Source organism: Phaethon lepturus, unplaced genomic scaffold, assembly GCF_000687285.1.
Source record: "Phaethon lepturus isolate BGI_N335 unplaced genomic scaffold, ASM68728v1 scaffold41197, whole genome shotgun sequence".
NCBI lineage: Eukaryota > Metazoa > Chordata > Aves > Phaethontiformes > Phaethontidae > Phaethon > Phaethon lepturus.
This window is the reverse complement of record NW_010553344.1, coordinates 1,802-21,941: the sequence shown is the minus strand read 5'-3', so window position 1 is coordinate 21,941 and position 20,140 is coordinate 1,802. Positions and strand designations below refer to the sequence as shown.

General features: G+C 49.3%; 1 protein-coding gene across 1 annotated transcript; it reads left to right on the top strand.

Moving 5' to 3' along the window:
• The first annotated feature begins 562 nt into the window (after positions 1 to 562).
• On the top strand, positions 563 to 15,035 carry ARHGAP19 (Rho GTPase activating protein 19). Its single transcript, XM_010291511.1, has 12 exons — positions 563 to 591; positions 3,409 to 3,674; positions 8,048 to 8,128; positions 8,474 to 8,683; positions 9,282 to 9,508; positions 10,038 to 10,124; positions 11,087 to 11,152; positions 11,881 to 12,069; positions 12,802 to 12,900; positions 13,494 to 13,586; positions 14,084 to 14,152; positions 14,657 to 15,035. Exons 1-12 carry the CDS (start codon positions 563 to 565, stop codon positions 14,711 to 14,713), a joined length of 1,473 nt encoding a protein of 490 aa, XP_010289813.1. The 3' UTR covers positions 14,714 to 15,035.
• The last annotated feature ends 5,105 nt before the right edge of the window (positions 15,036 to 20,140 follow it).

Here is a 20,140-nt window from a genome sequence, read left to right as displayed (position 1 = left end):
CTCTGGAGGGGCTGGTCTACGTGCTTTGTCTTCAAAAGGATCTGAAAGTGTGAAAGGCAGGGGCAGAGCGAGTGTTTCTAGCAAGGTTCCTGGGCACGGGGTTGTGCAGTTAAGGGACTTTGTTATTGTCCTGCCAGTGCCATAACATTGGTTGTGCTCGGATGCTGTTGGGAATGTGTTTTTGCATGGCTTTACTCACGGTAAACACAGGGTAGATTTGGGGCTATTCTGTGGATTCCTCTTGGATACAGGTGGAGAGCACTTAATACCACGCTGGTTCTAATTCAAAACCCTGGTTTCTATGTAGGAATTATTTGCCGTTAAACTCCAGCTACGCAGCCTTTGGCAAGAGACATGAATCAATTTGTCCAGCTTTTCTTTTCTGTTTTGTCTCTGTGTGAAGGCTGATGCCCAGTGTGTGCCAAGGGGGCCTTTCAGAGCCAATAATGCGCCCTTGTGTCCCGTAGTATGCGTGGAATTTGCATAGGCTGTGCTGGGACAGGCAGGTTTCTTTTGTTGCTGGAAACAAGGAGCAAGTTCTTTTCCCCGTCTCTGCTTCCTAATGCCTCTCCAAAAGCTCTCAGCACTCATGTAAGAAATTTACTTTTTTCTATTTATTTTTGCATTAAATGTTGTTAAACTTTGTGCAACTTGTATCTTTGGCTGTGTGGAGAAGTCATGTCAGTCAGTTCTAGCTGACAAAATTCTTTAATTTTCTTTCTCTGAATCTAGATATCTAATTGTCAGAGGGAGCAGATAATCTGTGATGCTTGATGTAACTGCTGCAAAGTATTTGCATATCTTCTCTGTGGGGAAACAAAACTGCTAGTGAGTGAATAACAGCGCACGGATCATCGCAGGCAGGGTCACTGGGCCTATACACTTGCTATTAACCCTTCTCAGGATCTGTATTGCCACAGAGTGAGTTGTCATGGGTTTCAGGCAAAGGGCTTGCTCCACATTATGGGCAGAGCTGGCACTTGTTTGTGCAGTGTAGCTCTGCGCAATGAAATGCGAATACGATCAGATCGATTGGCAGCTGCTTTTTGGCAGCTGATAAAGAGTTGTTGGATTTTGGTCTTGATTTATTGCAGATAACAAACTGCTGAAAAACAGACTGGGAGGTACTCAGAAAAATATGGCCCCCATTTGGAGTCAGCAGCATGCTGGCTAGGCCACTCTGAGCCATGCAGCTGGGAGCCTTTAAGAGCTTTCTAAAATTTTAGATGACCTGGCAGATTGCCTTGCAGTCTGCCTTGCAGACCTTCCTCCTCTCCATCCTCTTGAAGGAGTCTTTGACATCCATGGAGAGCAGTGGCAAGGGGGGAGAGGGTTTTGTACAGATTCTCATGATGCAAGTATTGCCGAGAGCCTGGTTTCCTCTGATTTCAGCAAGCATCTTTCTCTTTGTGGAGCCTGAGTCCCAGCTTTTATGCTCTTATTCTGATCATACATCCTGGAAATCATGCCAAGATGCTCTTTCTGCTCAAAGATGTACAGCAGTAGCTCAGATAACTGTTGGGTTCACAGATACTGCGTGGAGGTGGGCTGGAGTTCAGGTGACTTGCCAGTATGTGCTTTGATGTCCTGCCCTTCATTAGCTACTGTCAATTTACATGGGAACAATAAGTTGCTGAGATTTCAGAACTAGTAGCTGAAGTGCTCTGTTTCTTGAACCAATGGATGTAAGGTCCAGTGGGTTGCAAAGGCTTTTGGTGGCAGGTGTGCTGAGCAGCGAGCACAGATGCCCAGTGTGGTCTGAACACAGGGATGTGGCCTCCACCCCTCAGCAGAGAGGAGAGGAAGGTCAAGGTGCTCCAGTCTTTTGTGGGAAGGACTGCTTTCGAGAGAAAGCCTTTGGTGGCCTGGGGGGTGATGGGCAGAGTCCCTGCTTCTGCCTGGGGTGCCACACCACACCAAAGGGACCGATGCGATCCCCGGTGCACGAGCACAGCGTTTCTATTACCTGTGCACTTGTCAGCTGCTGTTGCAAAATGGTGTTCAGTGGGAGCTCACAGCTGAGGAGGGATGTTGAAACAGTGGAAAGTATTCTATAAGAGCCCAAGAATGATTAAAGGATTGGGGAATGTCAAAGCTGTGAAAGCACGCAATGTGTGCAAGCTGGGTGGGTAGGCAGCCTCCACCCAGAGCCCTGGAAGAACTGGCACACCAACTAGCAGGGCCAGACCAGCACTTTATAGCAGAGTATGACATCAGGGCAGTAGCTTGTGACTGGAGAATAAAGACACTAATCCTCACTTTTAAGTAAAAGAGGGACAGGAGAAGCAAGCTAGGCAGCTCTAGCCTGTGGGCTTGACTTCAGAAGTGTTCAAGTGTTTGAAACGGTGGTGGGAAGGTGGTAATGGAAGACTAGAGGTAGACAGAAATTGGGATAAGCTTTAAGTGTGAGTATTAGGAGTGCTGATTAACCTGAGATATCTCTTTGATAACTCTTTATTTTGATTTTAGACATGGTAAATGTAGCTTACCTAACCTCTGGTAGGGCTAAGTATCTGTTACAGATAACCCTTAGCAGAGCAATGTCTCAGATGCATCCCTTTTCCCATGCCACATGAGAAGCTATGAAATGGAGGAAGTAGGCGCCAGTAGAGAATAGGGAGGTCAGACAAAGGGGAGCCTGAAGAAGAGGCAGGAACCGGATGGGCTGAAAAGAGATGTTCTAGGAGAAATGTTACTAGGGGTTCCTCAAGGACTGATCTTGCGTGGCTCGTGCTAATACTGATGAGTTCACACTTGCTCCAGACTCAGAGTGCATAGCTGGACAGTTTACTGTAGCTGGCAGAGAGCAGTAACCAAAAAGTTGGCAGCTTGTCACCTAAGAGTGTTTGATCACATCCCTAGCAGAACTGTGGGTCAGTGTTACTGCACGTTTATGACCTTAAAAACGAAGTCCCAGGGCATGGGAACTATCTGTTGATAGAAAGGTAGGGATGGTGGAATGGCAATGGGAACTGATGAGTATAAGCTGGCCATGAAAAAATTTAGGTTGGGATTTAGACTTTCAGGCCACTGGGAGTGAATGTCTGTGGAGGAAGGGAGATGGAACCACTTATTTATGACTGAGAGTTAATGTAAAATATTGGGTGTCCTATCTGCCTGAGCTAGTAGGATGTAGATACAGTGAGAGTTTTAGCTGGGTGTTGCATATGTTACCATCACACTACACGTGCTAGTCTTGTGCTGTGTTGTACAAACAAGCTAGAAATGTTTTTGCTCCAAAGGCAAATATAACTGCACTGTGCTGAACGCTTACCAAAGACAACAGTGCTGTTGGTGTAGACCAGTAGGTCCTGTGTCAGCAGATGTCTCTTTCAGGGCAGACCAGCTGGCTGTAAAAAAACAAAGCAATGAGGAGTTACTGTATTTTTTCTCCTTCCCTTTTTCCAGTGATGCCATCTGCAATTTTGTCATTTGCAATGACTCCTCCCTCCGCAGCCAGCCGATCATCTTCAATCCTGACTTCTTTGTGGAAAAGCTGCGCCATGAAAAACCAGAGGTGTTCACAGAGCTCGTTGTCAGCAACATTACCAGGCTGATTGACTTGCCTGGGGCAGAGCTGGCCCAGCTAATGGGAGAGGAGGACCCAAAGCTGCCTGGGGCAAACAGCACAGCCTCTGGATTTTTTCGTTCTCTGATGTCTCTGAAGCGCAAGGGTGAGTATGGCATGATGTCTGGTGCCCACCTTTAGGGTGATGCTAACTGTCATCATCTGTTACATGTAGTTCACAAAACTTTCAGCGTAAGCCTGTTGTTTTGAGCTTGTGTTGAATGCTTAATACCACAGGTTTATAATCTCAGGGGATGCCACCTCTAGAAAGGAGCAAAATGGAGACTGGGAGATTGATCCCAGAAATGCCCTGCCGTTTCTAGAGTACGCTTTTTCTGGGGATTATTGCTGTGGCTTATGTCAGGTTGGCTGCAGTGGGTCAGCTGCTCGCTGTGCTCAGTGCAGCACCCACCACAGTGATACAGCTTTGGTCCCTGAGTGTTTCTTGTCTGGCTCTGCGGATAGCACTGAGCTGGGGAGGAGTGCCTGAACAAACTGCAAGTCTTTCCAACACCCACCAAGGTGTCCTTGTCTCTCTACTTGTTTGTGACCATAGTAGTCCATGCTCTGTTTTCCTTAGCTCATTAGTTTTACTCATAAGTGATGGAATACCAATAAAGGCTGAGAGCATCAGGCTCATGGAGAACAATAATGCCCAGGTTTTCCAGGCTGCTGACTTGACTCAAGGGGCCACTGTCTCCTTCAGCTGCTGTCCCAGCTCTCTGGAAGGTCTTGTCTGTGCAGCTCAGAAATCTGTAAGCATCTCCCATCCAAATGCCAGTGCCGCTCTGATCCACATCCCAATCCAGTGAGTCAGTGACAAAGCTCTGCAGACTGATTCTGCTCAAGCCCAGATTCAACCTTAGTAGATTACACATTTCTTTTTCTCTCCGAGACAAGCATTCAGCTGGAGTTTTCTATGGTAAACTCACCATTCTTGTCTTCACTTTCAAGTTCAGCTGTCTTGGTTATGAAACATTAGCCCCAGACCACTTCTGAGTGCAGTTGTGTTCAGATCCTCTCCTCTTCACTGGCTGGTATTTACCACTCTGTTTTGTTGTAACTGAAAGGGTGTTCTAGGGGTGTGTGTGCCTTCTCCCACATCTGCCCACACTCAGGGAGAGACTGGTTCTCCTTATAAGTTCAGTTAAACCTTCTCACTCATCTAGACAGAAACTGCCTCCATCTGGGCACCTCTCACATCCCTTGTCAGCTCTGGTTTCCTAGCTAGACTGACTGTCTGCTAGCAGAGAAGCTGTGGGTAGCTGCCTTCAGATGTTGGTAGCCTGCGGTTGAACATTTCTAATTAGTCTTCCCCTTCCCTTTGAGCACTTCTGCTATTGTGAGTACTCTGAGATGGGAGCTATCACTATGTCCAAGTATGGCTTTGTTTTGTTTTCAACCTTTATATAGTTTCTCTATGTGTTTCTGATTGTACCAAACCTATTCCTACATTGTGTTTCGTAAGTTCAAGCTCTGTAGACCCACTGCTCAGGCTGAATTTTCTTATGCCTTCAGCCTTCCACTTCTGGCTCACCCAGTGGGAACCCTGGTAGATACACTCACCGTGGGCTGGGCAGCACTGCAGGGGAAAATCAAGGACTGCAAATCAAGTCCTTTAGCATCCTTAGGTGAGATTTAATCAATATTGCCATGACTTACCTTGCTGCTCCTAATAACAGGTCTTCACGCTGCCCCCAAACTGCAGTTAGACTGTGCTCATACCTGTTCATTGCTCCTGCCTTTGTTCCAGGATACCTTAAATTCAGACACTTGCACTTGACAAACAGAAGTGAGTTAGTAACCAAGTTGAAAGTGTTTTCTTAGCGTGTATGGAAACTTCCATGTTCTTGTCAAAACCTTCTAGCAGGGGCTTGTGAGCCTTCTCTAGCATGTTTTTTTTTAAATTATCTGTACTCTGCTGGAGCATTTCTCTTATCAGACCTGACATCTCCTGCTAGCTCTCTTCCCCAAGAGTTCTGCCTTCCCCCATTCAGACATCTCCATGGCCATGTGTCTCACTACAGTTACAGCTAGCAGATATTTCCAAGTCTGCTGGCTGCACTCCCAGGCTGCAATGGCAGTGTCTCCCTGCATTGACAGGCACTGTCTGTGAACTCCTTGGCCAAACTCGGAGAAAAAGAAGTTTGTGCCTGCAGAGAAAATCGGTTTCATGTACGGTGTTTCATCTTGGAGCCATCATTTGTTTTTCTTCATGTTATAGACCAGCTAGAATAAACAGGTTTTATTTCTTCAGAGCCAGAGGCCAAGGACCATAGACCTCAGAGCTGATCAAACTGCAAATACTTACAACTCCTTTGAGCATCAGGAAACTCAATCTCATGCTGCTTCTTAGTTTCAGAAGCAATCGTACAATAACATCTAAGCTTTCGTAACTCAGCATCCATTCTCCAGACATGTCTTTCAAGTTTCTTTGAGAATCAAATTCTCATTCAGATATCAACTTCTGACTTCAAAAGTAAGTTGAATTTGTCAGGCCCTGCATGTTTCAAGAAGATGTATTTTCCTCTTCTCTTCCTGGCCACTATTGATTCTATCTGTTGAATGTCTAATGAGGTTAGTTTCCTTCAAGGACAAGAATCTTTTGCCAACTGTTCTCTGCCTTTGCACTCAAGCCCTCAGATCTTACATGTGGATCAAGAGGTCACGTTGCCCTCCTTTCTCCTGCAAGACTGAAGCATGCACTTTATCAGAGGGAGGTCAGAAAGTTCTTGATTTAACAGAAAGTTGGAGTTCCTGGTAGCTTACCATGTATTTCAGAAGTCCTGGAAGAAAGTGGAACATTCTTCAGGCGGAATAAATTTAGTTGCACAGGAAGGCTGCTAGAGAAGTGCGCAGGGTTAACCCAGGTCTTTCCCACATGCTGTGAGCATCAACACCACAGAACAGTAAGATCTGTACTACAACTAGACCAAAAGCTAGTAACATCAAAATCTGCTGGGGGCAGGGAGGGTAAGGCAAGAGAAAACTTGTGGGGGGGATAAATTTTATCAGACCAAGCAGCCAATGCACTGCTTGGATTGCTGGGCTATCAGCTATAACAATAACGAGGGAAATCTTCAGCCACAGAAAGCTGGGGTGCAAATACCCAGCTTGCCTTCAGAAGTGGCCCATGCTCCTGGCAGTCTGGTAATGGAGAAGGGAGGAATATTCTTTTCTTAAATCTGTTGGCTTTTTGAAGTCTCAGTGCAAGAGCAGGACAAACCAGCTCTGTACCAGGTTCCAGTTCTCAGTCCCAGTCAGCACATTGTAGTATGGCCTATCTAGCAACTTGTCACTAGCTGCAGTCAAAACCTACATGCATCTGAGGGAAGAAGTGGTGCCCAGGGCTCTGGCTGCTGCCAGTGAAGCCCCTGGGAGTTGCCTCAGCTTTCTGAGGGACAGAGCATGCTGGCTGTGTGTATCTGATGAAAAAAGCCATTCACCATCAAGACAGCATTTATTAAAAAATACTGTCCTGCTGGAGAACCCCTGTCTTACTCGTGAAGTCCCTCTCTGGAAAAGAACAGTTTTCTGCATTGATTCAGCAAGTGCCTTTCAGTTAAATGGACTTCTCGTCTAATGTTTCGTCCCATGCAAGGGTCTGCTTCCTTTCAGCTCAGTTGCTTCTATCTTCTTTTAGGGCTGTAGCCTGTGTTATTTACTGGACTTCTGGAGCTGGCAGCTCATGCCCGATCTTTAACAGCCCCATGAGATGAAAGCAAACTCCAGGAGTGAGAGGAGCTGTCAGTGCTCCATATGGAGAAGGGCTCAGCTCATTGCTTTGCTACTCTCCTGTTTTTGTAGTTTTTCCTTGTTCAGCCTTCGTACTTTACTGTACTCAAACTAGGGCAGCTGACATGGAAGAGAGATTCACTGGGATCAGGGAATTCCAGGGATTACCCATCCCTGAAAAGGAGGCCAGTGTGAGCTAGCCAGATCATGTCTGCTCTCCCCAGTTCCCCTTGTTCCCCATTACCATACTCTCATAGCTGCACCTCTTTTTTTCCTCCATGTCAAGTCACAGTGGGGATTAACCTGGACTTTCCCTCCCAGGTGTGGAGTGTGCCAATGTGGCAGGCACCTGGGCATCCCATGCTGTCACATCTGCCCTTCCCACTTTGCTGTTTCCATAAGGTCCAGTCTTGCAGATGATATGCCCTTTAAAACTGAAGCATTTGTTCTAGTGGTGTTTTCATTTCAAGAGCTGGAGAATATTTGCTTTAGCTGATAAAAACTGTAATTAAACTGAGGTAAGAAGCAGGATGATGAAGCCTTTGTAAGTACAGCAAGGTGAGATGAAATTACTTGTTTGGGAGTGCTTGTGATATCTCACATCTGTGGGGGTCCTTGTGACCTTCAGCCTTAGTGTTTTGGGGCACTGATCTTTGCATGCTGAAATCCTGTTCTTTGGAGACCACTCATCTCTGTGGCTTTTGGGTTCTGAACTGCTTGAATACGATATCTTCTGTTCTGCAGAGAAAGGGGTGGTGTTCGGCTCACCGCTGACAGAAGAAGGCATTGCACAGGTTTCCCAGCTAATTGAATATCTGCACAAAAGTAAGTGACTCTGTCTCACTGTCTTCCTATCCCAAAGGATATCTGTCTGGCCCACCTCAGGTCTCTGGTGCAGACAGAGTGAAAAGCTCTGAGCTCTCCAGCAGCAGGAGTTTGGAGCTGCACTGGGCAACTGTTCCCCAGAATTGCCTAGCAGATATGTTAATCACTTTCCCTCTGTGCATGGACTTTTTCTACTGATGGGAGCCAGCTTGAAGTCATGTCTCTGAATGCAGTTCACTAAGGTTTGCTGTCAAGCTCTGGAAAGGGGAGGGAACTGCTTTAGTAAGAAGATGGGAATCGGCCTCTGATGAATCGGTGGCCTTTTTTCTCCCCTCTGCTGAGCAGATCTAAGAGCAGAAGGCTTGTTTCGGGTGCCAGGCAACAGCATCAGGCAGCAGATCCTAAAGGATGCTCTAAACAGTGGTACAGATATTGACTTGGACTCTGGGGATTTTCATTCCAACGATGTGGCCACTCTGCTTAAGATGTTCCTGGGTGAACTACCAGAGCCGCTGCTGACACACAAGCACTTCCATGCCCACCTCAAAATTGCAGGTGAGTGAGCAGCAGGAGGCATTGACAAGCAGAGGGAATGGAACTAGCCTAGAAAGCTGGTAATGCTACAGAGCTGCACACTAGGCTGCAGAAGTGTAATCCTTAAAGAAAGAGTAGGAATTAATCTTCCTGACATCTCAGCCTAATGGTGGAAAGACTGGAGCTGAAAATCCTAAGGAATCAGACCAAGTCTGTCTAGACCAGTCTTCTCTCTCCAGCAATAAACAGATGTAAACAGGTGTAAAGCCCACATTGGTAACCTGGGTCTCCATCTGTTTTAAGTCTGGGGGTCTCCTGAGCAAGGTGTGGTTTCTATGTACTTAATAACTGTTATTGAACCACCTTATGTGAACTTCCTCCATTTTGCCTTCGACCCATAATGACTCTTAGCAACTGTGTTGCCCTGTGGGAGGAGTACCACAGATTAACACACCAGGTGGGGAGCTTGGGGGATGAGGGGAGAGAGACAGGGGATCAAAAACTGTGCAGGAGTTTGGAGGACATCAGCATATGAAGAGGGAAGGGTAACAAGTTGCGATAGGCCTGTTGTTAGGGAAGGTAATGTATGTCCTTCATGTTCTGCCTTGTGATTTGGCAGACTTGACACTGTTTGATGAGAAGGGGAATAAGACCAGCACTCCAGACAAAGAGCGCCAAATTGAAGCCCTCCAGCTGCTGTTTTTGATCCTTCCCGCGCCCAACCGCAGTCTGCTCAAACTGCTGCTGGACTTGCTCTACCAGACCGCCAAGAAGCAGGACAAGAACAAGATGTCTGCACACAATCTTGCCCTCATGTTTGCACCCCACATCCTATGGCCCAGAAATGTGAGCAATGCCTCAGTATCTGTGGGTGGGATATTGCAAGGTAGAAAGCAGAGGCTTGGCAGGCCTACAGGGGAAGTACCAAGGTGGGAAGATTAAGTTTTGATACAGTGATGTGAGGGTTGGAGGCTGGGATGGTGAGGTGGAGCTTCCTGGCAGGACTCAGTCCAAGTGTTCAGTCGAGGCCAGCCGTAGGTCTCATTTGCAACTGATGCTTCATCTTTTTCAGTGAAATTGAAAGCACAGCACAGTCCTGCTTCTTTGAAGAATGACAGCTCCAGACAAACCTTGCAGATCTGTCTGCAAGGTTTCTTGTGCTGCTGATAAACTGTTTGGCCCCAGAGTTGTCTGGTTCTCCTCTCAGAGCAGCTCTGCTTGTTGGTGTTCTGTGAGCCCCTGCCTGCCTATGTCCTCAAGGCAGGTCTTCTGCTGAGGCACCATGTGTGTCTATGTCCCAGAGACAGCAAGGGCAGCAGAGACCCTTCCTCCTCCCCTTCTAACTGCTGTGCCTTTGGCTCTGCCTCCCTGCCAGGTGACAGCAAATGACCTTCAGGAGAATATCACAAAGCTAAACAATGGAGTGACCTTCATGATCAAACACTCTCAGAAACTCTTCAAGGTAAGTGCACTTTGGGGTCTTGCTCTCCCTGGCCCTTTTTGACTGAATGCCCTTTGTCCAGAGAGATCCCAGGTGTCAGGTGTAGATTCTGGTTGCCCTCTTCAGTGGCAGAAGGAGGATTTCTACAAGAAACTGTTCTTATAGTGAGTAGGGAGGAGGTCTTTGCTGGGCAGGCAGCCCAGGAGGAGGAGGAGAGCCCCGGCGGTGCCTTTGTGCCTGGGCAGGTCAGAAGCACGGTGCAGTGTAACACCACCCTCTGCTGGGCACCCAGCACCCGCTGCGTGGCTGGGAAACCTGGTTCCAGGGGGCAGGTAGCGACCAGGCTCCCCTCGGGTTCTGGCAGGGTACGGAAACTGAAAGGGCTTGTCCTGGATAAGTGCTGCTGAGAGCTGAGTACCTAATACAGCGGGTCATTTTGTTGTGACCTCCTCTGCAAGTGGTAGTCAACCCACTGCTATTACAGGCACAGCCTGCAGTCTTGGGCCTCTGTCTAGCTCAGAGCAAGGTGCTGTGGTAGGAGGGTCAGGAGTGTGGGGCTTTCTGTAGGTTCCTCCAAGGAAGTGTTTCTGCAACAGGCAGTCTCTTGACTTCTCAGGACCTTCCTGATCACTGTAGGCATCTGCTCTCTGCAGAGTCCTCCCACAGAAAGTCTCCTTTCTGCCCTCTTTTTCAGGCCCCTGTTTGGCCAGCTCAGAGCTGGGAGAATTGCTTGGAAAAAACTTCTGTGGAGCCCTGCTCTTACTCTGTGTTCCACTTGTGCTGGTTGCCTGCATCAAAGGGAAACTGTGAACAGGGACTGCACTGGGGACATGAAATCCCATTGCTTTGTCTGCCCCAAATGGCTGAGTCTTGATGGAAGTGGTTTGTGTGCTATGGTTGAAGAGCAGCTCTTGCTGGGGCCACTGTTGCTCCAGGGACGAACATACTAAACCTATGTTTGGCCTTTTCTCTGCTCGTCACAGGCCCCAGCATACATCCGGGAGTGTGCCAGGCTGCACTACCTGGGATCCAGAGCCCACACATCAAAGGTAAGGTCAGCAAATGCAGTGCCTGCCCTTCATGAAGGGGCAGAGACTGTGATACTATGAAGGGATCCTTGTGAGTGAAAGAAGCTGAAAACAAACCAAGTTATGAAAGAGGATCTGTCAGAGAGCAGGAGTGAGGGAACCATATGGTGTGGTAGTGCAGGTGGCTGCATTAGGGAAATTGGGCAGAGTTGAAGCATCTGTTAATCACAAGCACAGGGAAAGCTATCAGCCCCTGTTTAGCAGCAAACCTGCTCCCTGTGCCCAGTACATGCAGCACCTGCTCCTTCATGGGGTTCTGCCTTCCAGACAGACAGACGTGCCTGCTGCCATGGCCAGGCTGCTTGGAAGAGGGGCTAGGATAAAGGCTATTTGCTGCCACTGGGACAAAATTTGTGTCTTGCCAGCAAATGCTTCCCCGTCTCATATAGCTGCAGAAAAGGAAAGATGTGTTGCAAGGAGCTGCACTGACCCTTCTCAAGCCTGGAAGGGCTTCTGCAGCTGGCATCCGGGAAGGGAGGGAAGAAGCAATGGGGTCACCTTTGTATTGCTGTCACCTCTTCCTGGCACAGGGCCTGATGGTGCAGTGCTGCTGCAGAAGGGTAGGGAAAACACAGCCCTGTGCATTCACTGGGGTTGAAGCAGCTCATGAGACTCTTCCCAGCCTGGCTCAGATGGGTGGCTCGTTTGGATTAAAGCATGGCAAGCAACTGCTGTCTCCACTTTCCCAGGACGACCTGGATTTGCTGACATCTCCTGGCTCCAAGGAGCTGCAGCCCCTCAAGTCTCAGAAACGAAGCCGGCTGGACACTTGCCATCAGGAGGAGACACAGCAGCGCACAGAGGAGGCACTGAAGGAACTCTTCCGCCACGTCCATAATATGCCTGACTCTGCAAAGAAGAAGAAGCTTATCCGGCAGGTAGCGTGGGGAGAAAAGATCTTTGGGGCATGCTTGTCAGCACAGTCCTGTGCACAGGGCTAAAGGCAGGGCCTCCTAGAGCTGCTCCTAGTCCTAGGCAGGCTGGGGGGAGTGGGCTTTGGGCTGTGTAAGGGGCAGAGCTATAGGAAGGCAGGGGAGGAGGAGGAGGCCTATCCTGGATGTTCGTGGTGGTGGAGCTTGCTGCACCAAGCTGTGCTTTGCGCTCTCTGTTTTCCAAGCCAGGAACTTGCCAGCCAGCAGTTCCCCAGTTCTGATCATGGCCTTGTTGAGCTTTGTCCCTCAGAAGGGGAAGTCTTGTCCCCTCTTGCCTGCAGGGAGTGGACAAACTGGTCTCCTCTCGGTCCAGTGAGCATTCACAGCCAACCTGCGGCTCCAGAGAGACTGAGCAGCATGGTCAGCACCAGTTCTGGCTGCCAGTCTTCAGCTGCTGCCCAAACCCCTTTCTGCTCCAACAGCTGCTGCTTTTGGATAATGTGGTAGCCAGCACAAAGCAGCCTCACACCCAAGCTCCCCATAATCCTGGGTGGGAGATGTGGCCTTCCTCTGCTTTCTTATCCCTGCAGCTCTGAGCTGCTCTTCCATTTTGGGGTTTGAAAGAGCCAAGCTGAGGTCTAGGCAGAGGGCAGCAGGTAGAGAAGCACACAGCAGCAAGGGGCTGGTTTAACCATGACAGTAACTGTGCTAACATAGTGCCCTCATGTTTCCTCCTAGTTTAATAAGCATTCTACAGCTCTAACTCCTGGCTCCGATGTACCCACATCCCCAGCACCACGACGCACCCGCTCACGCTCCTTCAGCGGCCTCATTAAGGTAAAGGCAGCCTCTGACCCATGCTGTCTACTGTGAGTTTCTGATGTTGTTCTCTGCTTCTGCCTTGCCCTAGCTTGAATGAGGCCCTCAAAGGTAGGGACTATTCAAAGTATTGGCTGCCAGAGAACACAGATCTACTGAGGACAGAAAAGGCATCACAGTAGGAATTAGTCATGTTACTATAAAGTGTAATTATCTATGAAACCATAGCTGTAGGATCTATGCATATTTCTGAAGGATTGGTTGCTTCCCAAGATGAGATGAGGACTGACAGGGAGCGGGTCATGTAGTCTAGCCTGTTGGCACAGGTGTTAACACGCTGTAGGCTGCCCCACAGCAGCATGTACCTGCTTCTGACAGGCTGGGCTCTTTGCCAGGCCCCATGTTAGCTCCCAAACCCTTTACAATCCGGCAGGCTCAGCCTAATAGCATGGTACTTCAGGTGGTTCTGCTTTGCAATCTTTGTCCCAGCTTGGCTTCCTTTTTTTCTTTCCCAGCATCCAACTGCTTACCAGCAATGCATCCTGCTCCTTCCCCTTCTTTTTCACTTTGTACTCTAAGCACTAGCCAACAGCCCTTTCTTCTTACGGCAGCGGAAAGTTTTGGGAACCCCAGTTATCCTGGAGAGGAAGAGCAGGGATGCCACACCGGAGCCCGAGCGAGTCAGCAAAGAGAATGTCCACCTGGTAAGGACTGCTCCCAGCATCACTGAAGCTCCTGGTGGGGGAGTGTGTGGAGAGGAGTTTGAGTGCAACTTGGGCATTCAATTGAGTGATCCTTAGGGGCTGCTTGCTCTTCCCTGTCCAAGTCAAGTTTTCCAAGTTTCTTCTATATGATCAGATAAGGTTTTAGGAAGCTGCTGTGGGGAGAGCAGAGCAGGTGGCAAGGGCAGCACTGAGACAGGGGTGGCAGCACTGAGCCTCCACTCCAGTCTTGTCCCTCTGACTTATCTGTGTCCCTGCCCTGGGGCATTGGCTTATGCCCCCTTCCCCCTCTCCCATCTTCCTCCATAAGTTGTACACAGCCTGCTGCCTGTGAGTAGTAGGGCTGTCCCATGGCCCAGACAAACCAAGAGTGGATTTGGGTGGGAGCTGCTCTCTGGTGGTACAGGCTGCTCTCAGGGAAGGCTGTGGATGCCACTTCATTCCCCAGCTCTCTACTCCTATTCTCCTCTCTTGTCCAGTTACAGAAATGTGGATCTCCAGCTCACATGTCCCAAGCGAAGCTCAAATCTTTGGAGGGCCGGAGAGAGGTGAGACACACAGACACATGCCCATTCTTCCTGTGGGCAGCCCAGCCTGCTGGGCTCTGAGACCTGTTGAGGTGATGGCATGCACACAAGGCTCTGTTTCGGGCTCTGTGACAGCTGTGGTCCCCTGGATTGTAGCAAGCTTCAGGCAGTTAGCATGCTGGAAGCCTGCGCTTGGCAGGTTTTACCCGAGCAAGGTGTGTACAGCTGTTCTACCTGTGGGTTGGCAGGCTGGCTGTCACAGGAAGCAGAGGGAAGCTGGCATCATGGGGTAGTGCTAACAAGCTGTCAAGGTGACAGTGGGATGAGAGGTTGGTACAGCCCAAGACAGACTTCTGTGTTTGTCCCCATCTGGTCACTGCCTCTTGTCTAGTGCTCTGCTTTGGTAAAAGGTGTGGGAGGCAGACTCCAGTGGGGTGTCCTTGCAGGGGGAGGATAGCACATCAACTTTTTCTTGCATGGCATTCTGTGTCTCAAGCATTCAATTGGTCTAATTCTCTGCTCCAGGAATCCTGTAGACGCATGCGAGCCCACCTGCTTTCCAAGGATTCATCATCCCTCTGAATCGCATCACACCAACTCATGGGTGGGGAATGCCCAGCCTCACAAGCTGTGAATAATGTGCTGCACTGAGAAGGGAGTGCTGCAGGCTCATGGCAACCCTCACCAACATGGCAGCACTCTTGAAACTGGACCTCTGCAAAGACTGCAGGGACTTGTTTCTTTCTGTATATAAATTGTATTTCATTCTACTATGGGGCAAACCACTATCTAACCAAAACTTGTGCAGCATGTCTCACCTGCTGGCTCTGGGAAGAGCTGGAGTCCTTGCTTACAAGGAGAGCCTTGTGCATTGCGGGGCCATTTGCACTCCCAGCTTTCTCTGCAACGTGTCTAGGCTTTATTTTGTTGCTTTTTTGCTCTGAGTTTTTAACACATTGGCTTGTTTTTCCTCCCTCTTCTGTTAGCAGTGACTCCAACCTTCACCCACATTCTGACAGCTAACCTTACCTCCTGGAGCCATGCCCTCCTCTCCTTCCCCTGGGCTCTGTTTTGCCCTGCTGTCCCGGAAGGGCTGGGGTGCACAAATGGTACAGAGTACAGGATGAGCCTGGGAGAAGAGAAGAGTCTCTGGGTGCCATTATTTCAAGTGAGGCCAGGGGAAAGCAGCTTCCCCAGTAGATTCATCCTTCTGTTTCAGCTTGAGCTGGAGGCAGCCCTTGCTCACTGCATGGCTGTTGGCCTCTGCCTGGTGAGCAAGGGATTTCTTTGCTTTGTATTCCCCCAGGGAGGCTAAGCTGAGCAGGGCAGGAGGCTGGCAAAGGCTGTGTGGGGCAGCACAGCCCAGTCTCTGGAAGCTGGAGTGTCTAGGGCAGGCAGAGCATGGTGGCTGTGTGTGCAGCACAGGAACAGCATCATCAGCATGGGAGGTGAGGGAGGGCTCCAGCCATTTGTGATCTGCTGAAAAAGGTGCCAAAGGCTTTGGCTCAAGATATCTGGATGGCTGGTCAGGCAACTGTCTGATCAGTCATTAAAGTGTGGGAAAGGGTTGGAGCTGGGTTCATCTCTTTGGCCTAAGCTGCAGAAATGAGATGAAACCACCTAGATATGGGATAAACTCCCATCACAGCTGGCCAGTGTCAGCTGCCTTGTTAAGCTAAAGTGTTCCAGTAAGCCAGTCTTGCCAAGTACCTGTCTGCAAGCACTCGGGGGTAGAAAACACACAGGGTCACTACTGTGAAATAAAGATTTAATCAGCTGGGGAACCATCTAAATACCTCTCATCCCTTATCGGCGAAGCAAATAATCTCTGGAATCCAATTATAATTGTCATCTAATCTTTAAGAACCACCAGCTGGCAGGAGTTGGAGCTCTGTCCTTGACAGCTTTCTGAGAACTTGTGGCAGGAGGTGTGAATATCGGGATGTGAGCAGGGAGTTCAGTCCGACTGGCTAGAGCTGTCAAAACAGGGCATTGGAGCCCTGTGCAGCTTAGCTGAAATTTGTCACTTTTTTTACTGTGATTTTTTTTTTTTTGAGATACAAAGCTGTGTGTCTTATGCTGCGCTGTCTAAAGGGATGTTCCTGGTACATTATCAGGGGTGCCTGTCCCCAGTCTGACCCCAGATTGGAAGGGCTCTCTTGAAAATATAGGGAGTAGTGGGACTGTAGATGTGTGAGTTGGGAGTTGCTGGTGTTAGGAGCCTCTGTCACAGCAAAGAGCGAGCTCTGGTCCTTCAGGGACCAGGCAGGCGAGACTGCTGTGAGGAAGGGGAGAGGCTGTTTGATGTGGTAGTAGTATGTGCTTTTTGGAAGTGTCTGTAATCATTCCCTCCGGAGGGTGAAGCCGTCTGTCCTCTCTTCTGAAGGGCACAGCGTGTTTTGCTGACTGCACTTCTACCCTGCCCCTGCAGTCAGCTGTTAGTGGAGACCTGAGGATCTCGGCTTTGCCTCTGAACAGAGATGAGGCAGAGCTGAAGGTCGAGTGGCAGTACACAGAGAGGTGGGTCTGGTCCTGCTGCCTCTGCTCCTACTTGCATCAAGGGTGGTTGCTGGGTAAAAGCGTTTGTTCATCCCATCCCTTCTCTCCCCATTGTCCCTAGCTTACCTGGGCATATATCTCTGTATGGGTGTCTGCTTGGCAAGGCAATCTTGCTCCTGAGACTAAACACACAGCTCCTGTATAGATGAGAGGAATGTAACTCTTCTCTCCACTGTCCCCTCTTACTGATGGCTCAGGGACTCTATCTGGCTCTGACACAGCTGAGATTTGCTTAGCTCTAAGAAAAATTATCTATGGGGCGTCAGCCTGGCATTCTGCATGTCTCGGATGTCTTCCCTGCCAAAGGGGTGGGTGCAGTCTCCAGACAGGGCACTCCCAGGAGGGGTTTGGTGCCCTGGGCTTTAGCCCGTGGTGCTGTCCTCCCTATGCTTGAGAGGATGGTGGTGACTAACGGATTCGGCCTCTAGGACCCTTGGCGGTTGCAGTTCCAATGTGTTCACACTGTCTCACAGGCGAGGGGGAGTTTTAGTCATGCTTGGATGTGTCTTATGTGTCTGCTCTGTGCAATAACTCACAAGGATGCTTCTTCCCAGAGCAGCCACTAACTGTTCCCAGAGTCTATCATTTCCAAAGTATTTTTAATCTTTGTCCTTATTTATATATGCTGTGTGTGTACTGTTTCAGACTGTTGCCTTTCTGTGTGTTCATGTGAAAACCCCATATTAAATGCTTTTATTTTTAGTTGTTTTGCTCAGTGACTTAAACAGTTTCATTGGGACAGCAAGGACTTGGTGCTGCATCCACCTTCAAAAGAAAGCAAACCTCTGCTCAGAACCCCAGAGCTCCTACCCTTAAGTGTGGGGGGTGCTTGGTGAGGTGCTGCCTGCCTGCAGGGACAGCACTGGCCTCCCATGGCACTGGGGCTTGTTCCCTCTCCGGGATCCTGGTGTGATGCAGGGTGCCCTGACGAGCTGTCTTTCCCTTGGAAGTATGAAGTTGGACCTCTTCTTTTCCTGTCTTCCCCCTGCTGTCATCCAGGGTGATGGGAAATCAGGTTTACAAAGAGCACTTTATATAAATAATGGATCAAATGAATACATTTTTCTCTGTAGAACCATTCTTCTCTTGCCACTCTTAGCTGCCAAGGGAGGATGGTTTCTGCTTGCATTTTCTTTTCCTCCTTCTTAATAATGGCGTCTCAGATTTTATGCAGATTATTTCTCTGTGAAGTTCTTCCACGTTTGAAATGCCCTGGGCTTGCCTGCCATGGCTCAGACACTCATTAACATCCCCGCCATGCAATTGAAAAACAAGCAGGAGAAGCAAGCGGCGCAGTACGTTTGAAACCAGTGCTGCCTTCCCGCAGGGTGAGCTTCAAGTGGGTGTCAGTCGGGTGTCATGGGACTGGTGCACTCCATCTCCCCAGAGCTCGGGGAGCAGGAGGGGATGAGCCTCTGTGCACTTGAAAGTAGGCATGGGAGTCCAGAGAGCCATTTCTGTTCTTGAAAATGCTGAACAAAGGAATGCAAAAACTCACAATAGCTATTTTGAATACTGCAAACCCAAATATCGCCTTCCTGATAAGCTGTGATTCAAAGTGACAGCTTTACATGGATTACATAATTTAAAAAATGAGTAGTTTTTAGCCCCTGAAGCCACAACCCCACTACTTGCACTTGGCTGCAAGTTAAAGGGCAGCAGTCACCAGGACCAAATGCTGGGTGAAGGTACATATTTAGAGGGGGATTGCTCAGCTTTCAGTGTATTTGCTTTGGCCTGATGGTTTTCCTGCATGGCAGTGGCATTGCAATGCAAACAAGCAGCACTCATCCTTCATTTCATTAAACAGTTTTTATCTCAAATTGCACAGCAGACTTGCAAATAAGTTCTGCAGAGAGTGTCACTGCTATCTAAATCAATTTTTGCAAGTTGTCTTGATTTTTTTTTTTTAAACTGTTCTGCCCTGATTTGGAGTTGAAATAAGATATTTTTTCTCTCTTAAATTATCATGTGTGGCTGGGAGCTGTCATACTGCTGTTGCATCTCACTGCCTAGGGCAAAAGTGTAGACAAAAAACATGAGTACTGCTAGCGATAGATGTTGGCACCAGCCAGACCAGTTATCAGGCTTTACAATCTCATTGGCTTGGATTAACTAATATTTTTTCATGGAGTGAATAAATTACCATGTTTAGTTCTGTTTGCTCATTCCCCCAGTGAGGGTTTTCATGCTGAAGCTCATAAATTGTGCAGGCACGTAGATGCCAAGATCTCTGTGCTGGGTCCCACACTGACCCTGCTGTGGGCCGGGGTGGGATCTCCCCTGGCACCAGCTCTCTGGCCGCATCCTGCTCCAGCCCAGCTTTGTTCCTGGGCAGTGCCCATGCATGCCCAATGGCATGAGGTTATTTCTGGGCTCCTGTGTTTTGATGCAAGGAGAAGCTGTTGCCAGCTTCTGAGCATCAGGGGCTGAGGCTCAGATACTTCTCAGAAGCAGCCTTCAAGGTGCTAATTTCAGTCTGGATTGGGGGGAGCAGAGCTTTCCTTTCACTGCTGAGTCCCTGATGGAGTGGGCATGACTGCGCTCCCCTCCCTAGTCCCACCTCTCCTGGATTAAACCAGCCTCCCCTGCTTTGCTGCTGGGACTGATTTACAGATCCACCACCCAACTCTCCTCTGGGCTGCCTTACATGATTTTAAGCCTGGCTCCTTTTGCACCAGAGAAGAGCACTGGGTCCTGCTTCATCCTCTCTGCTTCTGGATGAACCTGCTGCAGCACTGGGGCTTGGGATGAATGGGGGTGTAAACTTGCCTTGGCCAGTGTGGCTGTGTGGAACTGGGTGCGTGCACAGGTCTGTGATGTGGAGGTGTCTGCAGTGGCCTGAGGTTGTTTTAGGGTTTCTTTCCTCCAACCTTTTTGCTTACGAAGCAAAGTTCCTGGCCCAGCTGCCTGCCTGTCGTCCCACCCCTGCAAATCAGGATCTCGGCAACCTCTTGCACAAAAGCCTCTGGTTCCTTTATGCCTTGCCAAGGCCGTTCTGCAGCAGCAGCACAAGAGGGGGCTGGCAGCACGCACTCTTGGATGGGACCCCCTGCCTGCCCCACAGCACTGGGGGGGCCTGAGGGCCAGATGTGCTGGGGGGCAGGCTTGGAGATGCCTGGTTCTGTCTACCTGGCTGCATCTGGGGAATGGAGGGAGTGGGAAGTTGGGACTATAAATAAGGGGAACAAGGACATAAAGAGCGCAGAGCATGCTGTTGGAAAGGGCTGGGGAGGGATGCTCTCTTACAAAGGACAAAAATCAGCTCTGCAGGTAGCCCCTAGCATGGTCCTCCAGCTCCAGTGAGAGTCCCTGCCCACATCTGAGGCTGAGCAGTGCTGTCACAAGGCAAGCTAAACCCTCTCCCTCTCTTTTTCAAGTTATTTTTGGCTACTGGCATCCTCTTGCCATCCTTCAGAGCCAGACCTTAGTAGCCAGCCACTTGGGCTC